Source organism: Triturus cristatus, chromosome 8 (assembly GCF_964204655.1).
Source record: "Triturus cristatus chromosome 8, aTriCri1.1, whole genome shotgun sequence".
NCBI classification, from domain to species: domain Eukaryota; kingdom Metazoa; phylum Chordata; class Amphibia; order Caudata; family Salamandridae; genus Triturus; species Triturus cristatus.
In genome coordinates, this window is record NC_140591.1 from 1,408,146,869 (window position 1) to 1,408,173,131 (window position 26,263).

General features: G+C 44.3%; 1 protein-coding gene across 2 annotated transcripts in view; it reads left to right on the plus strand.

Moving 5' to 3' along the window:
• The window catches only part of CHORDC1 (cysteine and histidine rich domain containing 1), a 134,385-nt gene that overhangs the window by 86,276 nt on the left and 21,846 nt on the right, over window positions 1-26,263 (plus strand). For both annotated transcript variants that reach the window (XM_085623132.1, XM_085623131.1), the window contains one exon: window positions 4,336-4,398. In XM_085623132.1, the coding sequence (XP_085479258.1) occupies window positions 4,336-4,398 (63 nt within the window). The remainder of the gene's footprint in view (window positions 1-4,335; window positions 4,399-26,263) is intronic.

A 26,263-nucleotide genomic window follows, 5' to 3' on the forward strand; every position in this document is an offset into this window, starting at 1 on the left:
GATTCTAAATGCAAAAAAATGAGCATATTGGTGTTTGGTGAAAGTGAAGACTTCTGGAACACAACGTCTTGGCAAAAGAGATGAGCTTTTGTCTTTCTGAGTCTGGCGATATAGAGCCAGAGTGTACAATTTGATGCAGAAAATGTGCTGAAACAAATTTGTAGGAGCAGGCTATTATCAGAAAAAATACCTAACCCTATTTTTCCATATCTGCCAGAGAAAGGTTGCTGTTTGTTGGTGATAGGACTGAAAGTAGCCGATTGCTGCTTCTCTCTCTCTCTCTCTTTTGGAAAAGCAAGAGCTTAGCCACAATGCTTTCAACCACCCATTTAGTAAAGCGCCACTGCAATTGGATGGGGTAACCTCGTTTGCACCACAGAGAATCTACGATTTGCTAGTAGTTATGAATTTCAGTCCCTTGCTTAAAAAAGAAAGATTTGATGGGAGTGCTGTCTCTGTTTTAGCTCTTTCAATTTTGGCATTTTTAAGGAAAAGCACAAAACGTAACCTTATTTATTTTTTTTCTTTTTTTCTTTCGTTCTTTCTTAATCTCCTATTTGTCTGTAATAGATAGTTTCTGGCCACATTCTCTATAGCATCTTAAAACACTAAGTGATTTAGTGGCCACAATAACTAGTTAGGTCCAGGAAACCAATGTGCATCCTTCTTGGATGAGCACATTGAGGCCTCTGTAATGTACAAAGAAGCTGAGCTGAATCGTCCCCTGGTTCAGCAGAGTATTACTGGACTGGTGCATGGACTTTACAAGGGATTAATGGATCCTGCATCTTGGTGACAACAATCTTCATGTGTTCCTGGACTTTTGTCTGATATTTGATGTGTCTTCAGTTTGACAAGCCTAATTTGCTGTACCTCGGCATGGGATTAGGGAAAACGTGTAAAGAAGAACTGTATCGGGCACTTACACTTCTCTTTTTGCTTGGGTATCAGATGGGTGAAGAGACTCCCCTCAGCTCTCCTCCTACTTTTGCTCGTAAGCAAGGATGTCTGCAATCTCACCTGATGATAGAGCTTGAGTCATTTTATGTGGAAAACAAAAGAATGCTCTTATGTCACCAAAGTCAGCTCAGTAGTTGACCACATTCATCTTCTTTAAGATGGCAGTCCACTTATTCTCCAAAGTGTAAAGCTTTACTGGTTCCATAATCCTCATCTCTTCCCTCCTTTGAATGTACTACTTTTTTTTAATGAAGCTTGCTATTTGCTTTATCCATGAGCTGGGCCATCTTCTCATGGAAGTCTAGCATGTAGTCTATTGCATCACCTGTTGGAGACCTTTGGTTACTTTCCCACCCACTTTTTCAAATGCATGAGGCCCAGAGAGAGTATATGCAAAAAAGAACTTGCAGGGACAGAAGGCTACACCATTGTGTTGCAAGTTAGTCAAGAAGCCAACAGAGTGGGAGGATGTCTCCTTTCCAAACAAAGTACGAGGATGTCCCACTTCCACAGCAGTGGAGCTTGTATAGTACCCATTATGCTTCTGAGCTTTTTGTTAAAATGACCAACCATACATTTGTGCTAGGACAGTAAGAGGAGGGGAAGCATCAGTCTATAAACCATATCCAGTTTGGCCCTCTTGTCCAGTTTGACGCTCATCAATTGCCCACACCCGAAGAAAGTCTTTTGGGAAAACAATTTTGGTGAATATTTCCAATAATCCACAGACCACCACGAGGGCTTCTGAGGAAAACTGCCTCAGTCAAGGTTAACACAATAAGAATGTACATGTTGCCTGAGGTATTGGGATGATCCAACTGTTCTTCAATGCCCATCCGTACCCTCGCAAATAAAACTTTGACCACTGGCAGTGGTGCTGAGGAATCTGTGTTGTGCACTCCTTACTTACGAGATGCTTAGCATTGGAGACTCTTCGGAGGGTCCCAAGGCACATAGTTTTGGGGATGCATCCTTTTACCACTAATGTCCCTGGACCAGACCTGGCCGTATTCATAAGTTGAGTACTCCCCTTTAGAACTTGACCCTCATGGTGGTAGACAAGCAGTCAAAGGCTTACTCAGGGTGTGGAGAAAAAGAATTGAAAATCAACAGTGAACACAATAACTATTAACAGTTTCCACTTCAGTGCCTTTAATTATGAAAAGAAAAAAGTACTGTAACGCTCGAGGTCCATCAGCGTAATTGGAGGGCATGCTCAATGGTAGATAAGTACTTCCTCTGCTTCTGGCATCGCAGATGACTTGTGTGCAGGCAAAGCTGGCTTTGTAAAGTTCAGCCCGCATCTTTTGATCTCCACATTCCTCTCACAGCAGGCCAGACAAACTTCTTTTGAAAGCAGACCGCAGCCCTTATTCAGCAATTGGTTCCAGACGTCTTCTGGTGATATATCCTTCCTAAGATCCTGGCTGTCAGGGACACCCGTCCTAGGACTCAGATGTTTCCCTGATGCTCTGTGGAGTGCCACTTACGGTGGTCAATAAGAAATCCTGGACAAATCTGTCTGGTTCATTCCGGCCCTTCTCTTAAAATACTTTTCCAGACATGAGTAGTTGGTTCCCCGTTCACTGTTCTGCAGCTATTTCTCTTCTCCAGAACAGTCAATTTTTGTTTTCAGATGATAGTTTAGTAGCAAGGGACGGACGATGGAAGTGTCCCAGAAGAGCACCCATAAAATGATTACAAAGTGAAAATCTCACACCGTACAGCTATCAACCTTTTGGGAGCAGTACCTCTCGGACATTAAAAGGCAGGCCCTGACCTGCAAAGTTAATGGTGTCCTGCAAAATTAACCACTGTATTCCCTTCCTCAAACTTTTAAACCACACTTATGAGAATGCTCCAGAAAGGGACAAAAGGCAAGACCCCGCTGAATATCCTTCCTCACTGCAGAGACTGTTGCTTCGCAAAAGCCTCAGGTATGCCAGCATGGCACAATGCCAGTCTGGCAGTTAACCACTCCCCATCTTATTTGCCACTTAGTCAGGGGCAATCCAAAATTAATTCTGCTAAAATAATCTTAGTCTACACACTCCACTAATTCGCAATACCATCTATCAATTATATACATGTACTAGTCGTGCACAAGCAATGTAGCAAAATAATCCAGTTACATAACTTAGGCAACGTTTTAAAAGCTAGGCCACTCTCCAATGCAAGGATCAAGTAATAGGCCTGTCCTGCATATATGATTCAAAAACCTTTTTACACCTTCAAACCTGCACCTATGCATTCTTAGACTCAATCTTGTGTGTTGGTGTTTATTGATGCCTCAACTTCATAGTGTAGATAAATATGCTGCTTTCAACCCTTCTATGCCTATTATCGTAGAATATAGGTGAGTTTGAGGTTGCAGTTGAGGTACTTCAGGTACACTGAAATTCTTAAGCTTGCATACATCTTTACCTCTGGCAAATGCATTACTTCAGAGTGTTGTATAAAAACAGTGGATTTTCTAAATTGAGAACTTTTTATGCGTTTATTAAATATAAAGAGGTTAGTACCGTTATACTAACAGCTCAACAGTATATGGCTTTTGTATACGAAGCTAATCCAATGGTAGTGTGCTTAACAAAAAGTATATTTGAGTTCATAAAGACGTGTAAAGAATCCAGATGTGCCTCAAACCATGTTCTCTGAAACCATTATACTTCTAAGATGCTGGATCTTGATATGGCCTGGGATTTTGTGGAGAAGCACCTCAGGAATATATTGGTACAGGTAATTTAAAGAGATATCACATAATTGAAATGAGCAAAACGAGTGCCGCAGTAAGGAGTGCTTATTGGATGCTGTGATATTCAGATGGGGATTACCCAATGGTCATGGTTGCAAGAGCCCATCAACTTCTGCTGGCCAACTTCCCTGCCAGCACAGAGCCTTCTCCTATTTCTAACCAATATAAGTGCTACTTTGGCTTTCTGCCTGTGTCTGAACAAGGCAAAGGACACGTGCCACCTGGACAATAAGGCTTTCAGTACAATCTTAAGTAGGCTGTTTCACAGTGGCAGTTCAACAGTACAGTCAGCCAAAAAGCGTATTGTTGCTTCTTTTCTAATAAGGTAAGCCATTAATGTAGCACCACCCCAAGTCACTAAAGTACAATATCTGTGTTAGGACAACTGATCAATGATCTGCCGGATTTCGAACTTGCCATGTCCCCTCCCTTCGGCTTATTTCATACTTCTCCAAATTTCTGTAGCAGTTAAATAGTTAACTAGTAACTCACAGTACAAAATAACTTTTTAATAAAACTGAATAATTGCAGCAGTTTTTTTAATCTGTTTTTTTAAATTGTGTTTGTCAATAAATCATGCACAAATTATTCATCACATTCCTGACTTTTTTCTCCTTCAGGTAACAATCCATATTATATTTGATGGAGAAAAGGAATTTCATCAGAAAGTAATCTTATGGGGTGTAAGTAATTTGTCATTCACTTAGTAAAACTAGCCAAACTGTTTTTGACTTATCACACCTCAATTTACTTTGCATTTATTAAAACCTGTTATAATTACTATATAGTCTAGCACAATTTAATACCTAATTTATCCTCTGTTAAATATTCTTTTAGCCATTTGGCACCACTAAGTAATTTTTGGCTCAAGAAAGGAGGGTGCTCACCATGCAGTGTCATCTGTACCTCACAGTCGCTTGGTGGATGGATCTGGTCTTAGGTCAGGATTAGAGAGGCTCTTGGCACTCTGTCCTTGTCTCTAGGTACCTTGAGCTCTTTAAAGTTTACTTGCAAGCAAGGTCAGCAAAAGCAGCAAGGCTACCCAGCAGTCCTAAAGCAGGCCAACCGGCTTAGTGCTAACTTTGAGAAAATGAGTAGAACACAGCTCCTCATTCAGGAAACAACCGCAGTGTGGTTATCGCAGTTTGTGTACACCGAGTTCTTCCAGTGCTGCAGTGGAGCTCTAGCTTATGTGGTTAGTCTTTGGAGTTTCAGGAGAAGCCCAATGATGAGCAATACCAGTGCATCTATAGAGTTTGAAAAAAACACCATTCTCTTTGAGGAGAACCTACCTCCTCAGATAGAATATAGTAGAGAAGTCCTTACACAGCCCCCAAAATGCACTGTGTAGGTCTGTTCCTATGACACATTTCAGTAGCTTCTCCAGGGGTCTGCAGCGGCATGATGCCTTATGTAATCCCCTCCCCCTTGTGCACAGTTCCTGTAGTCAAAGAAGAAGAAAGAAAAATGTAGCAAGGGAAGGACTGTTCCTCTGTAATTAGTGGTGGCTATCTTCCATCTTAACTCAAGCTCTCAATTAAAAACCTGTTCAGAATTATCTAATGACAGGAGCACCAAAGCTGATTGAGTTCAGTCTTGTCCACAATAATTATTGGAAAGGAAATTTCCATGTTTTCAATCACTCCTGTTATTGAACACATTATTACAAAAAAAGGGTTAATTTTAACAGAGGTCACCTGACTTAATTTACACTGAGGGGCCCATAGGCAACATCTCTGGGTGCAGCTGTGACACCCACAAACTATTCAAATGCTGACAACAGTTGGATCTCGGTAAATCAGGCGAAGTGGGGACCACATGTGGATCAGCCTCTGGTCTCCCCTGTCCTTTGGTGCTCCTAGGATATTCCTTTTGGGTACTACATTAAAGGTTTTGCATTTCATTGGGACAGGACGCTCCTTATGTGCAGCCCTTAAGGAAAACTCAAGAGACAAAAGAAAAATGGTGGGGATGGGAACGCTTCATGGACTTTTTTTCTTCAACAGTGAATGAAATCACTGAGTATAAAATAATTAATACATATGCCACTCTCTTAAAGCTCCTGTTCTTTGTTCCCTTAACTTTGTGTGAATATACCTGTGCCAAAATTCCATTTGCTCTCTACCCATGAATTAATGAGGATCATGATTTAAACTCCCCAGAATGGAAAATAATTACCAAGGGCCCGATTCACAGAACTAACTTAAGACAAAATTCTAAACTTAATACCATTTTGGTATTCACAGAAGGCCCTTACTCATTTCGGTATTCACAGAAGTTAGGAGTCCTAACTTTAGGACTCCTAAATGCCTTCTGTGAATACCAAAAGTCTTAAAGTTAGGATTTTTCTCAGTTTAGGAGTAGTAAAGTTAGGAATCCTAACTTTACTACTCTTAAACTTTGTATAACGCAATATGATGCCATGACCCATGGCATAGCATACCATCAAAATCGATCCCTATACGTGCCGAACAAGCCAGAGGCTTCACCACGAGAGCAAACAGCAGTGGTGATAGCAGGAAGCCCTACCTGGTCCCCCTACCCTCTGTGTACATGTCACATATAACCACCTTGACTCGCGCAGTGGGGGTAGAGTATAATCGTCTCTACCAAACCACGAACCCCCTCCCCAAGTTCAGTGTATACATAAATGCCCAATTTTGGCTCTCAAAAGCCTTTTCAGTGTCCACGCCATAACTACTCTGTCCCCATCCTGCAGCACATGCATTACTATGAATATTGATGGCTGTGAATGCAAGCCTGATCCCTGTGAATCAAAGCAGTTGTATGAGGCAACAAACGGGTTGCCAGCACCGGACTCAGGATTTTATAGTCGACATTCAGCAACAACAGTGGATGATGCGCCTTAATTTCCAAAGGCATGCGTTCAGGCTTAAGAAGTGGCACTGCCAGTGCCTCGCTCCTGGACCGTAGTAAGAACCAACACTCCTTAGCCGCCCAGTACAGCTCTACAAGTTGGATGCCAGTTTTTCAACATACACCGCATACAACTCCAGAGGCAACCCATCGGAACCCGGAACCTTTCCCTGGCCATCCTCTTTCTTACTGCCCTAATTTCCTGGATTGGAACCCAGGGCCTCTGCCTCTTCCACGTCAACGAGGGTAGCGGCAGAGCATCAAGTTAAGTCAACACTCTGTTCCCCAGCACCGGAGCCCACAACAAGGAATGGAGGTACATGGTGAAATCTCACTTCCCATCTTCAATAAGGCACTAAACCCTCAGCCTCTTTCTGATATTCTCTCTCTCAGCTATAAGAGATGTTTAAATGACTACGGTCCCCACTATACTGTGGGCATAGGCATTGATTACTTCAAATACCCCACTGATCAAAAGCAAGACTCTGCTTGTATTTTGTGTTTACTTCGCAAAAAGTCTCAAGTCCACACTGCAGACTAGTTTGGATGTTCTAAGCTCTTTCTCCAATTGGACGCTAAGCCTTACTTCTATCTGCTGTTTGCATTGCAGATCTAGTGGTGCTTGCTGTGGGTGCGGTTTGTGTACCAAAACTCGTAGTACTAGCTTTACTTATGCTGGTGCAACAGATGCGATTTCATGTTGGAACAGGGGCTACATAATGAAGTCAGTGTGGCTGGTCTACTTGACAGCATTGCTCTACAGGGATGGTTGCCTCCTCCGTCTGTAATGGCTTATCTTTGGCATCTGTGGATTCTGGATCATTTAGGGTGTAAGGTAATATATTCAACTCACAATGTGCATGTGGTAGACAACAGGAGATACTTTATCAACACCTCATCCCACAAGGTCACTCGGGCAACTGCTGTGTTTGAAATACATTCCAGCTCTGTGTTCTTAATTCCATTTGACATCATTTTATTACAATCGTGGAGATATCACACTTCCCCTCTTTTCGATAAAATCTTTGCTACAACTTGTAAACAATATAGAACATGAATAACAATACAGAAATTGGAAAATCGTGAGCACAGACAATAACATAAGAATCCATTTTATGTAAACGATAATCTAAACTAATCTTTAATTCTATTTCACATAGACCTTTAAATATGACGGAACCAAACAACGTTGTGTGCTTCTTCTACAATCTTCAGACTGTTTTTTTATAATAATCTCATTTACACTTTTCCTCCACACCCTTGAACCTGGAGGTCTGATCTCAAATTCTTATCTTCAACTGTACCAGATTTCATTACAAGACTAGAGGCTTCCATTATGCATATTTATTTTAATACAGTCCAAGCAGCCGCATACATCATAAAGTAAAAAGGTTCCACAACAGAACATTAGGAACATACAATGGGCATGAGCCCACTACAATCTGCCTCTTTTAAATGTGGTGAGGAAGAAATAAGTCCCAAATTTTAGACATCCAAACGCTTCTTTAAAACTCGTCGCAAAACAGAGGAGAATGATGAACGAGGAAGGATCCAAGGATTAACATCAGGAAGTTATGAGAGGTTAACTGAAAAGAGAGATATGCGTACTTCAAGTAATGGATAGAGAGTCAAGCAATGTAAACAAACAATAAGATGTTATCAAATAATTAGCTAATTATTACATAAACTGAAAGACAATACAAAAAACATTTTCTATAAAAGGTATTAGGAATGAGAATAAATATAATGTAAACTTCAGCCTTCCAAGGGAAGGGATGGGTGGGATAATGTTAGCCTCTGTGTCTTTAATGAAATTCAGATTCTCTAATCATGGTAATAGGAGAATCGCAATTTCATTACAAGACCGGAGGCTACCATTATGCATGTTGGTAGCTTTGTAAGACAACATTAGACATGTGTTCTATTGGTTTACAGTAATGGTGCGCGAATGTCGTAGCATTAGACCAGTCGGCAGCTTTGAGAATGTCGTCCAACTTACCACCAGACCAGAAAGATTTACTGGCCATAGCACCTCTAAGTGAATGTGCTTGGAATTTCTTTAAATCAATACCTGCTAAATTCATAGCAGTTTTAACCCATCTGGCAATGGAAGCCGAAGATATAGCTCTGTGAGGTTTAACAAAGAATATAAGTAACTGATTAACACCCGGAGGACTAACTCCATTCTTTCTGCAGCCGTACGCTCTCATGGAATCTACCACACAACGTTTTTTTGCATAAATCAAAGCGTGGATAGAAGATAGAATCGGACATAGTCTGTTCTTCTAATTAGCTCGAACTTGACTCCAAACATGTTATAGGATCTATTTTTGATTTAAAGAGCTTTGACATCAGAAACCCTTCGGCAAGATATTAAGCATAACAGTGTTGCGAGCTTGATGGATAGGCTTTTTCTATTCAAGAAAGTGTTAACCGGCCAATTGGTGAAAAGATCTAGGATTAACTTAACGTCCCACAGAGACAAATGTTTGGGTTTAGGAGGTCTCCTTAGTCTCATACTTTTGAGAACTCTACAAACTATGACGTTCTTACCTATAGTTTTACCGTTGACCAAGGCATGGCCTGCGGAGATGGTCGATCTATAACAATTGATTGTTATATAGCTGAGACTCCTTTCGAACTGTTCTACAAGGAAGTTTACTATGTCAACAATAGGTGCCTCCACGGAATCCAGGTTCATACCAGGCACCAACGTACCCAGCTTCTCCATATGTTGTTGTACCTGTAGTGTGTACCTGGGGCCCATGACTCGAGGAGAGTTGCAGCTGTAGACGAAAGGGTGGAAAACATGGCGGCCACCTAGGACGTGGTTGCGGAGGTCTGGAAGAGTGATTGCAAAATGCCCACAAAATAACGGAATTAGACAGAAAAGACACTGCGGAATTACAGTGCATGCGGTGTATAATGCAGCAGTCAGCCGGTCTTTAGTCCTGGTGTTAAAAAAACATAATTGGCGAGGTTAAGCTTACTTCGTGGCTCCTGCTTAGCGGTCTCGGTGTTCTCGGCGTGGCCTGGCTGGCTGGCGGTGTGGAGGCCCTGGGCGGGCTTTCAGCCACGGTGGAGTCTGCAGGACTGCAAGACCGGGACTCCTGCTAGGCTCTGGCAGCTTGGGAGCTCGGCAGGGGCCGCAAGGCAGTGGCTCAGTGCTCCGGTTGCGCTGGATTTGGCAGACACAGCACAAGCGCAGGAGGTTTCCAGTGTGAAGGAAGCTCCCACCGGGCAGGCAGGCGAGGAAAGCCTGCATTGCACGCAGTACGGGCACTCTGGCAGAACTTGGAGGCTGGAAGAGGACTTCGGTGTGCATCACAGAGTACAGGTCGGAACTGTGCGCAAGGAGGGTGTGAGTTAGATGCAGACACCTTACGACCTGAGAAGAGACCAGTGTACAAGTACCTACACTAAAAAGGGCCAGATTATACAGACACCATTCACTTTTAACTCACTGCACCTTTCCCTTGAGGAAAGGCACAGTTTAAATCTTTTGTCAGTGTTTAGGTGGCATTGGTAATTAGGTTCTGGGACAAAAATTCCCTCCTACAAGATTGCACAACGGAAGAAAAGGAATAGAAACAGGATGCCAGTACTGTGCAACTTGCCACCACTCTGCCACGCCATCTACTAGGGGCCAGGACTCGTAGCCCCAGAACCCACAGCGCTACCTCCTGAGCGCGCACCGACATCTTTGCGCCCTGAGGCGCACGTATTTAAAGGTCAACGGGCCAAGGGTGGACCCGTCTGTGCCCGTCAGAGGCTAAAGGAGGCCGGGCAGGACCATGCTATTTTCATCTTCGATCCCGGATGTCATATAGACCAACATCGTGCTCAAGAAAAGGTACTGTCTGGCTGGCTGGGGTTTACTAATCAACCTGACCAATCCAATTGACTTTAACTGGTGTTCCTGTTCCTTCGGTGTCCCTGTTCCTCCGCTGTTCCCGCTTGCTCACCATTGCTGGTTGGGACCTCTTCAATCTGCCTGTTTCAGCCCCCCTGCTGCCAGCAACATCATCTCGCGGCCGGGCTTGGCTCCGCTGCTCCCGCCTGCCTACAAGCTCCAGAAGCCTCAGCGGCAGGACGCCGCTTGCTGTGCGCCAGGAGGCGCTTAAAGGCGTGTGCGGTTCCTCGTCCGCGAGGACGCGCTTGGGATGCACCGGGAGAAGCCCGGGACAAGGGCCACCCCCCTAACATTGCTATCGGACACCTTTGATAGTCTGGACATCTACCCAAAGGTACTGTTACAACTGATTATTACTGTTCCCTTGGGCTTTTTAGCAAAGGCTCTGTAGGATTAGTTTATCTTTGTCAATCATCCTATATAATGGGTAAAAGTCAAAAGGTAGCAGTTTCCCGCCCCGTGACGAGACAACAGGTGGCCCAGACCCAACCCCTCCCTACGTTAACGGCTATCGACCAGATGCTCCAAAAAACCATCGGGGTAGTGGTAACTGCAATTGAAAATACAGAGCAAAGGCTGTCAATTACTCCTGCTGCCCCCTTGGTAGAGCAAGCAGGGGACTATTCAGCAGATGTAACAAACCCTCCTGACGTAAGCTCGTTTCTTACGTCATCCTTTGCTGAGCTACCCTGTGCCCAGGTCCCTATAGATGCTAAAGCCAGCAATCTATCCCTATGTTCACCTCCATCTTCCCCAAATGCTATCATACTAAATAAACCGGGCCCTAGAGGCAAGAAAATGAGACCTGTAAAAAAGCCAAATAAAAACATAGGGCCTAAGCACGACTCTGTACTAGCTACTACCGGCCTTTCCCCAGTAAATGTGGGACTCCCGCTGTGGGTTACTAGCTTAGTAGCTGATTTCCAGTCTCTCCTGGATCAGACTATTGGCAAATATATTAAACCCCTGGCATCTAGGATTGATAGATTAGCCTCCACTCTTAATAATATGGACCTGGGGAAAATGCCTCCAACGGTCCCACATGGGAAGTTTGCCTCTAGTGAGGCTGGCGGTACGGTTTCTCAAGTTAGGACTGCCTTAGTAGTTGATAGTGTCACTAGGAACCAAGGAACACTATTGGCCCCCACTAACAATGACCCAGCTTTGGAAACCGCTTCCCCCCCCCCCTCCCCCCCCCCCCCTCTATGTACATATTTAGCTGCTGATGACCCCCAGGTAATTGGGAACCCTGCTTTGGCTTCTCCTAAAGAAAAAGTCACTCCCAGTGATGAGAAATCAGGATATGAAAGACATAGATTGGTAAGGGGGGCTTCTGATCTTTTGGTCCCAACAAATATAAAGCCATCATTTTCTTTAGTTACATCATCGGAGTTGCAAACTATTGATCTTCCTCCAGAATCTTTGCCGTATGTTGTAGTCCTAACGGGGGTACCACTTTTAAGCCAGGGAAAAAATGAAGGCCATACTGATTTAAAAAATAAGTGTATTCAGTGGCTTAATCTAAACAGACCTCTCCCCTCTCATATTTCTGGGGAAATACTCTTTGTAAGACGAATAGACTGGATTGGGAAGGGACCTAAAACTATTACAGGGAATTGTGTAGTTATAAATTTTAGGGACACTGCCGCCGTTGAGTATATTTGTAGTATGTCTCCCTCTAGATCAAATTCCCAAATCCTCCCCCTCCACCTGTCTTATTTTTATCCTATGCCCCATCTGAGACCAGCTCACTGTAAAAGTGCCATCTCTGATCAGGGCCAAAACGGTCGTCCACCTAGAGTGCAACAGGGGCAAATCAGCTGGGAGGACCTTCATGTTCATACTCCCCCCCCCTCTGTCATCCTTTGCGCATAGAAATAGGTTTAGTGTACTGAACCAAGTAGATTGACGCTCACCCGACAAGGAACTAGTTTTGAATAACATTAGTGAAACATCCACCCCTTCAATTGTATTGGAGGGATATATCAAAACCTTTACCCCAGCAGAAGGTATACCACCCAGTTCCTTGAATTGGGCGAGAAGGAGTGAATTGGGGGATATAAAGCACCCGCGGGGAGCCACTATTGTAGGGGGGGAGCTCCTAGTTTAGATAAAACGGAAAGGAAAGGTCAGTCAGAGACTCTTACCTGTGATGGTTCTTCAACTATGGTAACCGGGATTCCAAAAGATACTGGTAAGGTAGATGATGGAACTTTAAAAATTCTTTCGTGGAATGTAGCGGGGTTAAAAAACAAATTACTTAGTCCTGACTGGAGTACCTTCATGGCAGCATATGATATCTGCCTGATTCAGGAAACATGGGCCCTAGAGGAGAGTGTTAGCCCAGGTTACGCAACTTTTCACATCTTGGCAGTAACTAGTGGCAGAGGCTGCCCACCTGGTGGCCTATCAATTTGGATAGGCACCCACTTGAGCGTTCAAGCTACCCAAATACCAACTGACTCCCCTGATGTTCAATGTGTGTTATTGACACCCCTGAACTGACCAAAAATAGCCTTAATAAATATTTACTCTAGGCCAGTTAGGAGTGGGCAGGAGTCAGATACGATTTAAGCATTAGACACTTGACCCATCAGTCATAATAATTGTTGGTGGGGACTTTAATTGTCAATTTGAGCCCTTGGTTAGCCCTGATCTGGATGAGCAGGATGATGAAGACCTGCTCTGGTATATCCCGGAACCAAAGATCCCTCCTGTCAAGGCATGGACCCGGCTGGTCCTTCAAATAAAATCACTCTAATTTGCTACGTCTTTGCGGGCGTGTAATGGGAGATTGGACCCTGACCGTCCGGGATTCCCTACATTGAAAAGGGTAGAACAAACTTCCATCATTGATTATATCATGTTGGAAGTAAGGCACTGGGATAGGATGTTGGAATTTAGAGTGCAACCGAGATATGATAGTGACCATAATGCCCTTGTCCTAACATTGAAGCCGGGGAGCTTTGGGCTGACTAACCCTGAAGCGGGTCTTACCAGCATGATCATGCCCCTTATGGTCTCGAACAATCGACGCAGGCTCAAATGGCCTCATTTTCAGGATTCCCCCTCTAGGCTGGGTGAATTGTACCAGCTTGCTATCCCATGGATAGCTGAGATGGCCGATTTGTCTTCATACGGTCATGCTGTAAAAATTCATAGACAGCTGGCCAGTGCGTTGGGGGATGTTCTTTGCCCACTTAGTAGGTCTAGAAGAGGTGGGGGTAAGATGCACCCATGGTATAATGCTATCTGTAGGAATGCCAAGAAGGATCTCCTTACTGCAATTAAACTTAAGGACAGTTTAGAAATTAGGTCGTCCCGTTTGTTTTATAAAAAGGCAATTGAGGGAGCCATGAGGGATTGGGAGGAAACAAGGTAGGAAGAGTTGAGAAGTGCGCTCCTGACTAAGGACGCAAAGACATTTTGGACCATTGTTAGTACAGGCTCCAAGCCATCTTCCCAAACATTGCACCCTCAGCCTGGGAAGCACATTTCGGGGCGCTATACGCATGTTTGGAGTATGATGACACATTATGTCTAGGCCCTAAGCTAGCCCTAGGGCTCCAACAGGAGGGAAACGCGACACTTGCCCGGCCCCCTGCCCCAGACCCCCGCCATGAGTATTGACTGGCGGGGGCCTTGGGTGGAGGGTCGGGACTGAGCCTGTCCCCCTCTGACTCTCCTGAGAGCATCACCTTGAAGGAGGTAGAATCTGCAATAGCTAGGTTGCTCCCAAACAAGGCTCCAGGCCTTGACAAACTGCCGGGGGACCTGTTCCGATCCCAGCCAAAAAAATGGGCGCCATATCTTGTTACCCTGTTCAATGCGATTCTTATGGGGTCTGATCTACCGGACACCTGGCTGGCGGCTGAGATTGTCCCCATATACAAGAAGAGATGCCCACTTACCCCCTCAAATTATAGGCCCATTAGCTTGATAGATACAACACAAAAACTAATGGGTAGAATCATATTGGACAGGATACAAGCTTGGATGGAGGAATGGGAAATACTGTCTACCCTTCAGGCTGGGTTTAGTTCCGTATCTCAACCTTGGACCAAATCTTCCGGCTCCAGGTCCTTTTCTGGAAAACTACAAGGGTTGAGGGTGGCAGCCTCTACCTTGTTTTTGTGGACTTGCGGGCTTCCTTTGACCTAGTCCCTAGGGAAAAATTGTGGGAGGTATTGGCTGATCTGGGCCTTCCGTCATACCTGCTTACTATCCTGACCCGTTTGCATGTTGGAAATTATGCACGGGTCAGGTGCGGGAGACACGGGGATCTCTCAGACCGCTTCCCTGTTTCTAGGGGTGTCCGGCAGGGCTGCGTTCTGGCCCCTACCCTTTTTAGTTTATTTATCAATGGCCTTGTCGATACCTTAAATGATGTAAAGGATAATTATGCTCCCTGGTTGACGACCGGTCGGGTGCCCGCATTGATGTTCGCGGATGACACTCTGTTGCTATCCCGAACATCTTCGGGCATCCAGCGCGTCCTGGATGGTTTTGTGTGCTTCTGTGCCTCGAGGGGATTGGAGATCAATTTGGACAAAACCAAGTTTATGATCTTTAATCCCCCGAGGCGTACGCACCCGAACCCTCTTTTGAATGGTGTTCCGTTGGAACGGGTCAAAACCTTCGTTTATCTTGGGATCACTTTGCTGGAGGATTTTGGCTGGGGCCACCAAATTAACAGATCCGCCCTTAGACTATAACAAATAGCAGGGGGTATTGGTAAGTTTCAAAGAGCATCGATCTCCAAACCGGTTGCGCCTGCCCTTGAGATCTATGGCCTCCAGGCTCGGACCGCATCTATCTATGGTGCCGAACTTTGGGGCCATAAGAACGTATTTAGCCTTCTGAGGGTGGAACAGGCCTTTATGAGAAACTTGGTGGGCCTACCGAAAAGTACACCACTCATCCCCTTGCGAATGGACCTGGGTATGGAGTCTATTGAGAAATTGGCAGCTGTTCGACCCATGCTCTATTGGAGGAGGCTCTGGTCAGTACCTGAGCTGGTATCCTTTAGAGCTGAATTTCGGTAGGTCTGGGAACAGATAAAAAACAAACATTCCATGGCTTTCCCATATTAAGGCTCTTTCTTTTAAAATAGGCTTGCCTCAGTTATGGGGGACCCCTGAGTTGAGCTGCCCGAGAATATCTAGGGCCCAGCTGTTAAATCTGGTGAGGCAGCAAAATTTAAGCACAATTCAACGGTCAACATCCTATGGTAGGCTCTCTATTGAGTTCCTCTCAGTCAAATCCGAAATGGAGTGGGAGGAATTCCTTGATGTAGTCGAACCTCCTCTTGGAAGGAAACTATATGCTCAGTTAAGGTATGGCTCCCTACCAATTGGGTCATTTACTTCGAAATGGGCAAAATTGAAAATGAATCCCGTCTGGCATGTAATTATATTAGAGAAGATGTCATTCACGTTTTATTCTTTTGTCCAGCATATAGTAATATACGCAAAACTTGGCTTATCCCAATATGCAGAAATCTGGGTTTTAGACATTGCGTGCAGGCATGTAGAGTTCTTAAATATGATACCTCGCCACCTATTGTATTTGCTCTCTCTCGTTTCCTTTATGGTGTGTGGCGCCGTAGGAGAAGTTTTAAACCAATTTAAATTACTGAAATACGTCTGATAACTTACTGTTTAATTCCCTTTTTAATAAGTGAAATACCTATATTTATTATTTTATTTGATGTGCTATGTGTGTATGTATTTTATCTGCACTTTTATGGTCTTCGGACCGAAATAAAGTTATCAAAGTAAAGTAAAGAAAGCCCTAAGACTTCATTGGATCTCCTGACACTCTCCAGGCAAGAAGGTTCAAATTCCCCACCAGTACTAGGGGGTGACCTCCTCCACCTATGTTTTAGAAGATCCACTTGTGTCTGAATTAAAAAGGGAATGTTGCAAGCTAGTTCCAGAGTAGTGGGGAAACAGGCCCGAGATTGCCAGAAGGGAGTTATTAGAACAATGGAGCATTGGTCCTGTCTCACTTTCTGTAGAACTCTCTGGATCATGGCAAAGGGGGGAAATGTGTATGCTTTGGCTCATTTCCAGCACTGGGGAAATGCGTTCACAGAAAGAACACCCGGGTCGGGCATCCAGCTGAAGAATTTCTCCAATTGGAAGGTTAGTCTGCTGGCAAAGAGATCTATTTCTAGAGGGCCCCATATTTTGTTGAGAGACCTGAACACAGAAACATTGAGTTTCCAGTCGCTGTGATCTAAAAGGAACCTAGAGTTCCAGTCCGCAGATATGTTTTTCCAGGGAGGTATTCCGCTCTTGGGGTGATCTTGTGTTCCAGACAGGACATCCTAAGTTTTTTGGCTAAATTCAAGAGGTCCGCAGATTTGGTGCCCCCCAGACGATTTATATAGGCTACTGCGGACATGTTGTCCATCTTTAGAATAACTGACCTGCCCTGGAGAGAATGTCTGAAGCCCATCAATGCGTAAAGACCAGCTGTCAGTTCTAGGTAATTTATGTGGTGAGAGGATTCCTCCTGCAACCAGACACCGCCCGTGTTCTGATCGAGGAGGCAAGCTCCCCAGCCATGAAGGCTCGCGTCTGATTCTAAAACAAATTCTGGTGTTAAACCAAAAATGTATTTTCCGTTCCAGGCATCTAAATTCTCTAGCCATCAGATCAGTTCTGATGTGGCCTCCTGATCTAGGAAAACATGATCTCCGTACCAAAGGCCGGACCTTAGAGCTCTCACTTTTACCCTTTGAAGAGCTCGATAATTCAGGGGGCCCGGGAAAATGGCCTGAATGGAGGAAGACAGGAGATCCAGCAGCCTGGCTTGTTCTCTCAAGGTTAGGGTTTCTTATTTCAGGACGTGTCTTATTTCTTTCCTGATCTTGGTTATTTTCTTTGAAGGGAGTAAAAGGAGACATTTTGTTGTATCTACAGTGAAACCTAAGAATTCCATGATTCTGGATGGAGACCAAATCGATTTTTCTTGATTTATAAAGAACCCCAAGCTTTCTAATAGATCCATTACTGTCTTCAAATCTTGAATTTTCTGAGTGTGGTCTTGGGACATTATAAGGATGTTGTCTAGGCATACGATTAGTTGAATACCCCTTTCTCTTAGGAATGAGGCGATTGTTCTCATGAGTTTGGTGAAGCACCATGGGGCGGAAGATGGGTCGAAAGGGAGGGCTTGAAGCTGGTACAGATGGTTTTCCCCCATGAACTGAAGGAAGGGTTGGTAGACCTTGGCCATAGGGATGGTAAAGTATCCATCTTTTAGGTCTAGTTTGACTAGCCAGTCCCCGTCTAGTAACAAATCGCTCAGGAGATGGATGCCTTCCATCTTGAAATGTCTGTAAACCAGATATTTGTTGAGTTCCCTTAAGTGTATAATGGGTCTCCAGCCCTTGTCCTTTTTCTTGTCGAGAAAGAATGTACTTCTAAATCTCAACGCTTCCAGTGGGGCCTCTATTATTGCTCCTTTTTGAAGCATAGAGGATATTTCTTCCTCTACTATTTTTTGTTGGTCTGTCTGGGATGTCTCTCGGGGAAATAAGTTTGAGTAGGAGTTTCTATAAAGTCTATCATGAAGCCCTTGACAGTGTTTAGTACACATGGGTCTTGAGTAATTCATTTCCAATTCTGATAGAAGAACTTTAGTCTGCCTCCCACCTTTTGGGGGAAAGAAGGAGGAAGAGGCGTTGGAGTACTCACTTTGGGGGTTGGTGTTGCTGGAGGTTCCGCGTGATCTAAAGCCTCCGCTGCAATGGCCTCTCCCTATTTGGGGACGATTGGTGGGTTGGTAACCTCTTCCGTAGCCTCGGACTCTTGAGTAGGGCCTTTGATTGAAGCGGCCAGAAGAGAGGTCCCTTCTTCCGGCCCTACCTAAAAGGTTAGGATTGAATACTCACGTCCTATTCTGTTGGGCCTTATCCAAGGCCGTAAAGGTCGAGATGTACTTCCGTAATGTTCTTATTAGGTTTTCGCCGAAGAGTAACCATTTGGGGTTCTGAGAGGGTTCTCTATCTGCCATGTCACTCAGCTTTGGGTTAATTTGGGTCAAAACTCTTCTCCATTCTGCGTTGAGGCTGGCGTTGGCATTGCCCAGTAGTATCAAGGCTCTCTGGCTCCATCCCCTGATTTGTTCTGTATCCAGGGGTGTGCCTTTAATGTGGCTTTCCTCAGCAGTATCGATGATCCTGGCTAGAGGTCCCAGGACATCAATAAGGCGGTCCTGGCACCCCTTGAGGGATCTTTCCATCCCTTTTCTCGGGTCTCTGCCGAGATTAAAGGGGAATTTGATTAGCTCCGGATCCAGGTTAGGGGTTTGGCAGATCTGGTCTTGTATGGAGGGTCTTGAGCATTCGGCTCCGAGTATATTAAGAGTGTCTTTTTCCAACAGGTTTCTGAGCCATTTCTTTATGAATTTGGCCACATGATCCTGAGGCCACCATTCCGAGCTTCTCGGATGCTTTATATTAGGTGGGAAGAGCATTTCCTCGCCCAGGGGATTGAGGATATTGTCTTTTGACAAGGATGAGAATTCGTCCTGAGACAGTTGGTTGTAAAACTCTTGGTCATCCTCATCCAAGTCTAAGACATATTCGTCAAATATGTCAGAAGCTTCATCGTCTTTGCAAGTCATTATCTCCCAGATCGTATTGAGTATATTAAGCACTTGGATGTTTTGTGCCGCTAGGGACAACCAGATGTTTTGTGCCCCTGAGGACATCAGTATAGGTTGTGCCGCTGAGGACACCCAGGGAGTTTGAGGTGCGAGGACCTCCATTAATAATTGAGGTGCTATGACCTCCAGAATTAGTTGAGGTGCTAGGACCTCCCATAGGGCTCCTGGGGGTTGTTTGTTCAATATTTTTATTCTTTTGACTTTTTCCCTTTATTTCAATGAGGTCTTCAGAGGTTTGGGAGCTCTGGTTCTCTGTAATATCATCGTCCTCGGTATGGAGGGACCTCTTTGAAGCCATGACTTTACTTAAGGTTTCTAGCATGCAGAATCTCATCTCCTTATGAATTATTTTCTTGAAGGCTTCAGTATCCTTGCTAGAAATGGGGGCAATAGCGCCATCAGAGTCGATGTCAGACATAGCGCTGATAATTAATAAGCTGGCTTAGAAACAAGAGTTTTTTTTTTTTTTTTGTTTGTTTTTCAACCTTCGGGAGATAGCACTGGTGGACAAGACACTCTAAGACGGTATAGGGGCTTTAACACTTTGCAGACCTTGATTGAAAAGACAAGCTACTCAAAGCAAAATACGGGCTTTGACACTCACAGACCTTGGTTAGTAGAAACCCTTGATTGATCAGATGTGAAGTGTCCCTTTTCGAGGCAGAGTTTCCTCCATGCCCATATGTTTAAACCTCCCTTTTTTTTATGCAATTGTAAAAATGCAGACAGAAGTGAAGTTGGCAGCAGCTGCTCGTAATCGAGAAGTGACCAACTGTTGCTCGGGGGGGGCTCGAGCGATCAGCTGCTGCAGGTCTCCATGGTGATTAAATGCCTCTAGTCCGATAATGAAATCCAGATTCTCTAGTCATGGTAATAGGAGAATCGCAATTTCAATACCACCACCGACTCTAGTTCCACACGCTTCCATCCATGACCTTTACCGCATTCCTGAAACATTTCAATATTTGCATGGGTTTGGTTTACTTAGACCAGGACATACAACCAACTGGAGCTTTAACACACATCCAGTCCCCTACACATCTCAATACACTTTACTCTTTTCCGCTCATCGTAATGTTTTTAATTTGTTTCTTGCATATTCAATTCTTGATCGCTCCATACCCCAAACCCACTGAATTTTATCATTTTGCCTCAATCCATCCACCCACCTGGAACACAATACCGTACTTGGGGATCTCGTGTCGAACAATTCAAAGGGAGATGTTTATGTAGGAGAGTGTGGTGTCATGCAGTATGCAGTGATACATTTCTGTAACTCCTCTGTCCAATTTAAAGAATTTACTCTTGGTAAATGTATGTTCTCTTTTATCACCCTATTAAACCGTTCTACATCTGCATTGGTTTCTGTATGATCTACTGAACATTTTTTATGTTCTATACCACATTCTTACAGAAAGTTTTCCATCGTCTTGGAACAAAATTGTGACCCTTTGTCAGATAACGATTTAGAATAATTTTCTCTTTTAAATACTTCCTGCACCAATTTAACCACACTTTCTGATGTTATTTCCTTTATACATGGAACTTCCACTCATCTAGAGTACAAATCCATCATAACAATGAAACTGTTTTTTTGTTCACCTCTTAATGGCTCCACAATATTAATGGACACTTCTTACCATGGACTGTCTAGTAATTCCCGACATACCATTGGCATTGTCTGTGATGTCAACACCTTATCACTATTTATGCATTGTATGCACTCTCTAACTATATGTTCAATATTCAGGTCCATCCCTGGCTACTAGAAATTCTTCTTAACCTTTCTTTGGTTTTTACAATTCCTCATGTAAACTTGATTTGCTTCCTCAATTAATCTCCCCCTCAAAGAATGTGGAGATATCAATTTTGTCCCTCTCAGTAATAGTCAATTAATCAAATACATTAGCCCATATTTTCGTCAGTTTTTCCAGTTTTTACCCAACTATAGCTTGTTTACAATATCCATTAACTCCTCATCCTTTGTTAATTCTTTTTTCCACATCCCTTCAGTGACGCATCCCGTTGTGATCTCGCACACATCAAATGACTCTTCTTATTTAGCATCCTCCAGCAATTCAATTTCTCCTACCTCTCCCACCAGTCTAGAGAAAAAAAATCTGCCGTCCGATTACTAACTCCAGGTCCATGTTCCACAACAAATTCAAAATCCTGCAAAGCTGCCACCCATCTTCTGATCCTTGAAGATGTAAAATCTATACCCTTCTTTTGAAAAATCTTTTAACTGCTTATTGTCTGTGACCACTCTAAAGTGAGTCCCCCAAATAAATTCTTGTACATCAGCACATCTGAATAATAAAAAAAACTACAATATAATGATGTGCCTATCACCGTGGTGCAAGCACAATTATCCACTAGGTGTTTTTTACCATGTACAAATCCCTGGGATCAACACACTTATTAATAAAATGGTGTGCCTATCACCGTGCAGCTGTATTAAATCCAAAGGTGAACTTTAAATAGAACAGACTGCTGTTAAAGAAAAGAATTGTAATGGTGTGCCTACCACCGCTTTGCATCTTTCAATGGTCTATATGTATAAATAGCACAATTTCATCTTACATTTTCCTCCACTAATATGGCCGCTGTTGCAGTAAAATACACAAAGTCTGATTCCTGAAGTCTAGTGCGTGTCTTAAAATGAATCCGTACACTAAGCTTAACGTACTTTCCAAAGCACAATAGGCTGGGAAGCCCAATCCTCTCAAATGGCCGCATGTAAACACGCCACATGCCTTTCTATAGGGATTTGACCACACAACAGGCCTTCTTCCTCCAGCCTCACCGAAACACGCCCACAATACCTGCGCATTGTGCCTCACTTTCCAATATCGTCGCAATGCTTGAACACCTTGATTTCCACTTAACCAGCGTCGCTGAGTCCGCCGACAGTCTCCTTTCACTTGCAGAAGTAATTGTTCATCTTCAATTCTCTTTCTCCCTCGGTTTTTAAACTGCTCCTCACGCACCGGTTCTCTCTTTCCTTGTAATTGAGGTGTTCTATCCTTTTTTTTTTTTTTTTAATCCCACAATCATCGCCAGTGTAACGTGGTATTCAACTCACAACCTGCATGTAGTAGATAACAGAAGATACTTTATTAACACCTCATCCCAAAAGGTCACTCCGGCAACTGCCTGCTGTGTTTGAAATATATTCCAACTCCGTGTTCTGAAATCCATGTCACATAATGATCTTACAATCATAAATATATCACATAGGGCTTTTCACATCTGCAGAAACATGTCTCAGTTGCGGAAGCACCAGTCTTTTGGGCACACAGTGGGTTGGTCGTAAGCAGAGTGACGATTATTTTTTGCTAAAGTCTGCTCAGAGAGGCTGAGAAACCCCCTAACAGTATGTGTCAACCCTTGCTTCACTTTGCTGTCTGTGATAGTCTGCTTTCTCAGGGCGCTTCCTTCAGTTAGAACATGCAGGACTTCCCTTTCTGGACAGTCTTTCCTCCTGCAGGTCCAGGCATACTCCCTCCCTCTTCTACGCACAATAGGCCAGCTCCCAAGTCTTCCAGCAGGATGTGCTTGCTACAAGTGATGTCCCCTCACCTTTGGCCAACTGACTCTTAGGCAGACATGAGTCCTGCTCACACGGTACTCTGCAGAGCCCTTCCTGGGTAAGACTTACAGAACCAGTTTGGAATCATTCTTTTTCATATGTAATTTTCTGCAGTACCTCAGACACAGCCTTTGTATGAAGTGATTCTAAGGTGGAGTATCCAAAATGGGGGCACAGTGAAGTGTGAATTTTCTGCACCCGACTGTCTTCAGCTTTCCTATAGCAATATTCTAGAACAGACAAAATGACTGGCCCCAACTAGAACGTTCCTCACCTTGAACAAAGGAAATTGCAGTATCTCCTCCATCTTGTAAATGGTAATGCTCAAGCAGAAATAATCACTAGTCATTTGCTAATAAGTCCCTCATTGAATTTGAAACTGAAGCCCTGTCTCCATCCTCTTCCACTGCAGTGTCTGAATTTCCACCCTTCAGCCATAGGAATGTAGGCTTCCACTGTCTAGGAATGTTGTTCTTTCCTCCTCCTCGTCCAGGTTGTGCCATGTAAAATCAAGGGCATCCACAATAGATCCTGTGAGAAATTGGGTTTCTGGTTGGCAGAGCTATGCACCCACAATCCTAGTCAGAGTAAGTCGCAACAAACCCTAAATTATACTGTACTCACCCTCTGGTAGCTTAATGCAAGAGGCAATGTGTAAAGTATTTGTGCAACACTTCAAACAGTAACACAGTGAAAACACCACAGAAAGACTCCACACCAGGTTAGACAAATAGTGCTTAATTGTATTAATAACACAAGACCAAAAGATAAAGATACAATAAGTAGAAGTTGAGATGTGAATTTTTAGAGAATAAATGGAAAATCGCGCTTAGAAGCACTAAGCGCTTAAGTGGGTTATTTGGTCGTGGTGGACCGGGCCAAAGTCAAAAGTTCAGGCCGAACACAATGGAGCGTGTGCCGGATACAGGAACCCACTGCTGAACCAAAGTACCTCGATCCGGGCCTGCATCAACGTCAAAGAAGATGCGAGGTGTAAGTGAAGCGATGCATCGGTGTTGAGCCAGGCAGTGGGTGAGATGCGTTGAAATTCTACACGCAAAAGCGGTTTTGTATCGGTACTGAGTGTGATGCGCTGGGTCCGAAGGCAATGTGGGGCTACTGCTCCTGCAGCAGGCGATGCATCAATTCCGAAGGTGATGCACTGGCTGCGAGTGCGATACGCTGACTCTGTTCCACTCTTCGATGAGGATGTGCTAGTTCCGATCCATGCAAAGATGTGCCATTTCCAACCTACACAAAGGCAAAGATGCTCCTGTTGCGATGAGGAAGCATGGGTTCTGGTTGTATAAGCACCTTAAGCCTCACTTCCAAGGGTCCAGGACTATGGTGGCACCACTTGACAGGGTGGACTCCCAGCTTGTAGAGTCCAGATGCAGGTAGTGAAGTTTTTGATATCTCTAAGACTTCAGAACAGGAGGCAAGCCCTTGGTATCGCTCTAGTTCTTCAGACGCCTGCCTATTTAGGAAGACGCTGGCGCGGGCGCACCTAAGGCAAGCCCGTCTGGGCCCGTCCGCGCTCGGGTCGCGCACCGCGCCCAAACCCCTGGATCAGTGATACCAGGAGAGTTTTTAAAATATACCTATTCTAGAGAGGCTTTACTGGAATTGAAAGGGTCTTTAAGTAATGCTGCTTGCGTCTGCTTGGCTATGGACTCAGGGCTTTCTATATCTACTGGGTCCTGCTCAAATTGTAATATGACGCTCTCCAAGATTCTGTACCAACAGGTTAAGACCAAGAAGGTCCTCGATTCACGGGCCGGCTCTATGGCTAAAACTATTAGTTGTATTCTGATTAATGCCAGGTCCTTAGTAAAACACAGCATGGAGTGCGCTAATCTGATGGAGGACAATGGTATAAAGCTAGAATTTATTACGGAAACATGGACGGACGAAGCGTCTGGACCAGACCTAGTTAAAGCCACTCCACCTGGCTTCCAGTGCGAGGTCCTTAATGGGCCAAATAGGAAAGGAGGTGGGCTGGCAATCATTTACCATAATTCTATTCAGGGAACTTTTAAACCTGTAAATTTGCCTACCTGTGAAGCCCTCTCCTTTAACCTTAGTCTAACACATCACCATTCCTTCAAGGGCACACTACTATATAGGCCTCCAGGAGCCTGACTTTCGTTCTTCCCTTCACTGGGGAATCTACTGGAAGAAGCCCTATTGTGTGATTCATACACCATCCTTGGAGATTTTAATTTCTATTTGGAACTCTCTAATGACCTGGAGACAGCTAGGTTGTTGGAGCTGATGGAAGCCGCGGATCTTACACAGCATGTTAGAGGACCCTCCCACCAAGCGAGTCACACCTTGGATGGTGTCTTTTCCAATTACCCAGGCCTGTCCTTTGTGGGTTTATTGCCCCTGGTTTGGTCTGATCATGCTGCGGCTCTGTTTAATCTCAATCTGAAGAGTCAACAGATTAATGGCAGAGATTCGAGAGACCAGATTGAAATTAGAGCATGGAATAGGGTGCAGGCGGGGACCCTGCATGAAGTCCTGATCTCCTCAGCAACCCATATAACACTGGGAACTGAAGAAACAGTAGCCTCATATACGAGATGGCTTTCGCCGGCATGCGAAGTACTAGCTCCCCGTAAATTACTCCTAAAAGAGATCTTCCCTCGACCCCTTGGTACACAGAGGAGATAAAACTGCAAAAGTGTACATGCAAACGACTGGAGCGTAATTGGAGGAAAGGGTATCTCGATACTGAGAAGGTATTATATAAATCCAGCCTGCAAATTTATAAGCAAGCGGTACGGTTGGCCAAGCAGAAATCTTACTCACCCCAAATAGAATCGGCCAAGAACTCCTATAGAGAGCTCTTTCTTACGGTCTCCAAGTTGGCCATTCTAAGGCCATCCACCATCCACTCTAGCCCGGATCTCTGCGAAGAGATCGCCACGTTCTTTCGAACAAAGGTTACAAATATATTCTCAAACCTTTGTGACCCAATAAAGGACGTCTCGACTGAAGTTACTGAGTTGGAAGACTCAAAATTTCCGGCAGGGACCATGAAGGACTTTAATCCACTGATGGTGCAAGACACGTTGGAGCTATTAACAGGTGTTAAATCTGGCTCACCTTTGGATCCATGCCCATTGAAAATTGTTAAGATGGCACCTGTCCCTATTGCACGGTGTCTTACTCCCATTTTTAATGGTATGTACGAAGGTGGACAGTTTCCTAAACAATGGAAGATGGCTTCCATTCTACCTCTCTTAAAAAAGCGCAGTCTTGACCCTCATGATCCCAATAACTTTAGGCCAATCTCCCGCCTTACTCTTCCCGCGAAGATGGTAGAAAGGGCGATGAATAGACAACTCAGTGCCTTAAAGAAAACTCATATGCTGGATTCTTCCCAACATGGTTTCAGGGAAGGACATAGCACTGAGTCTGCCCTGATTAAAGCCACAGAGGAAATCAGAGCAGCAGTGGACAAGGGAGGCAGGGCAGCCTT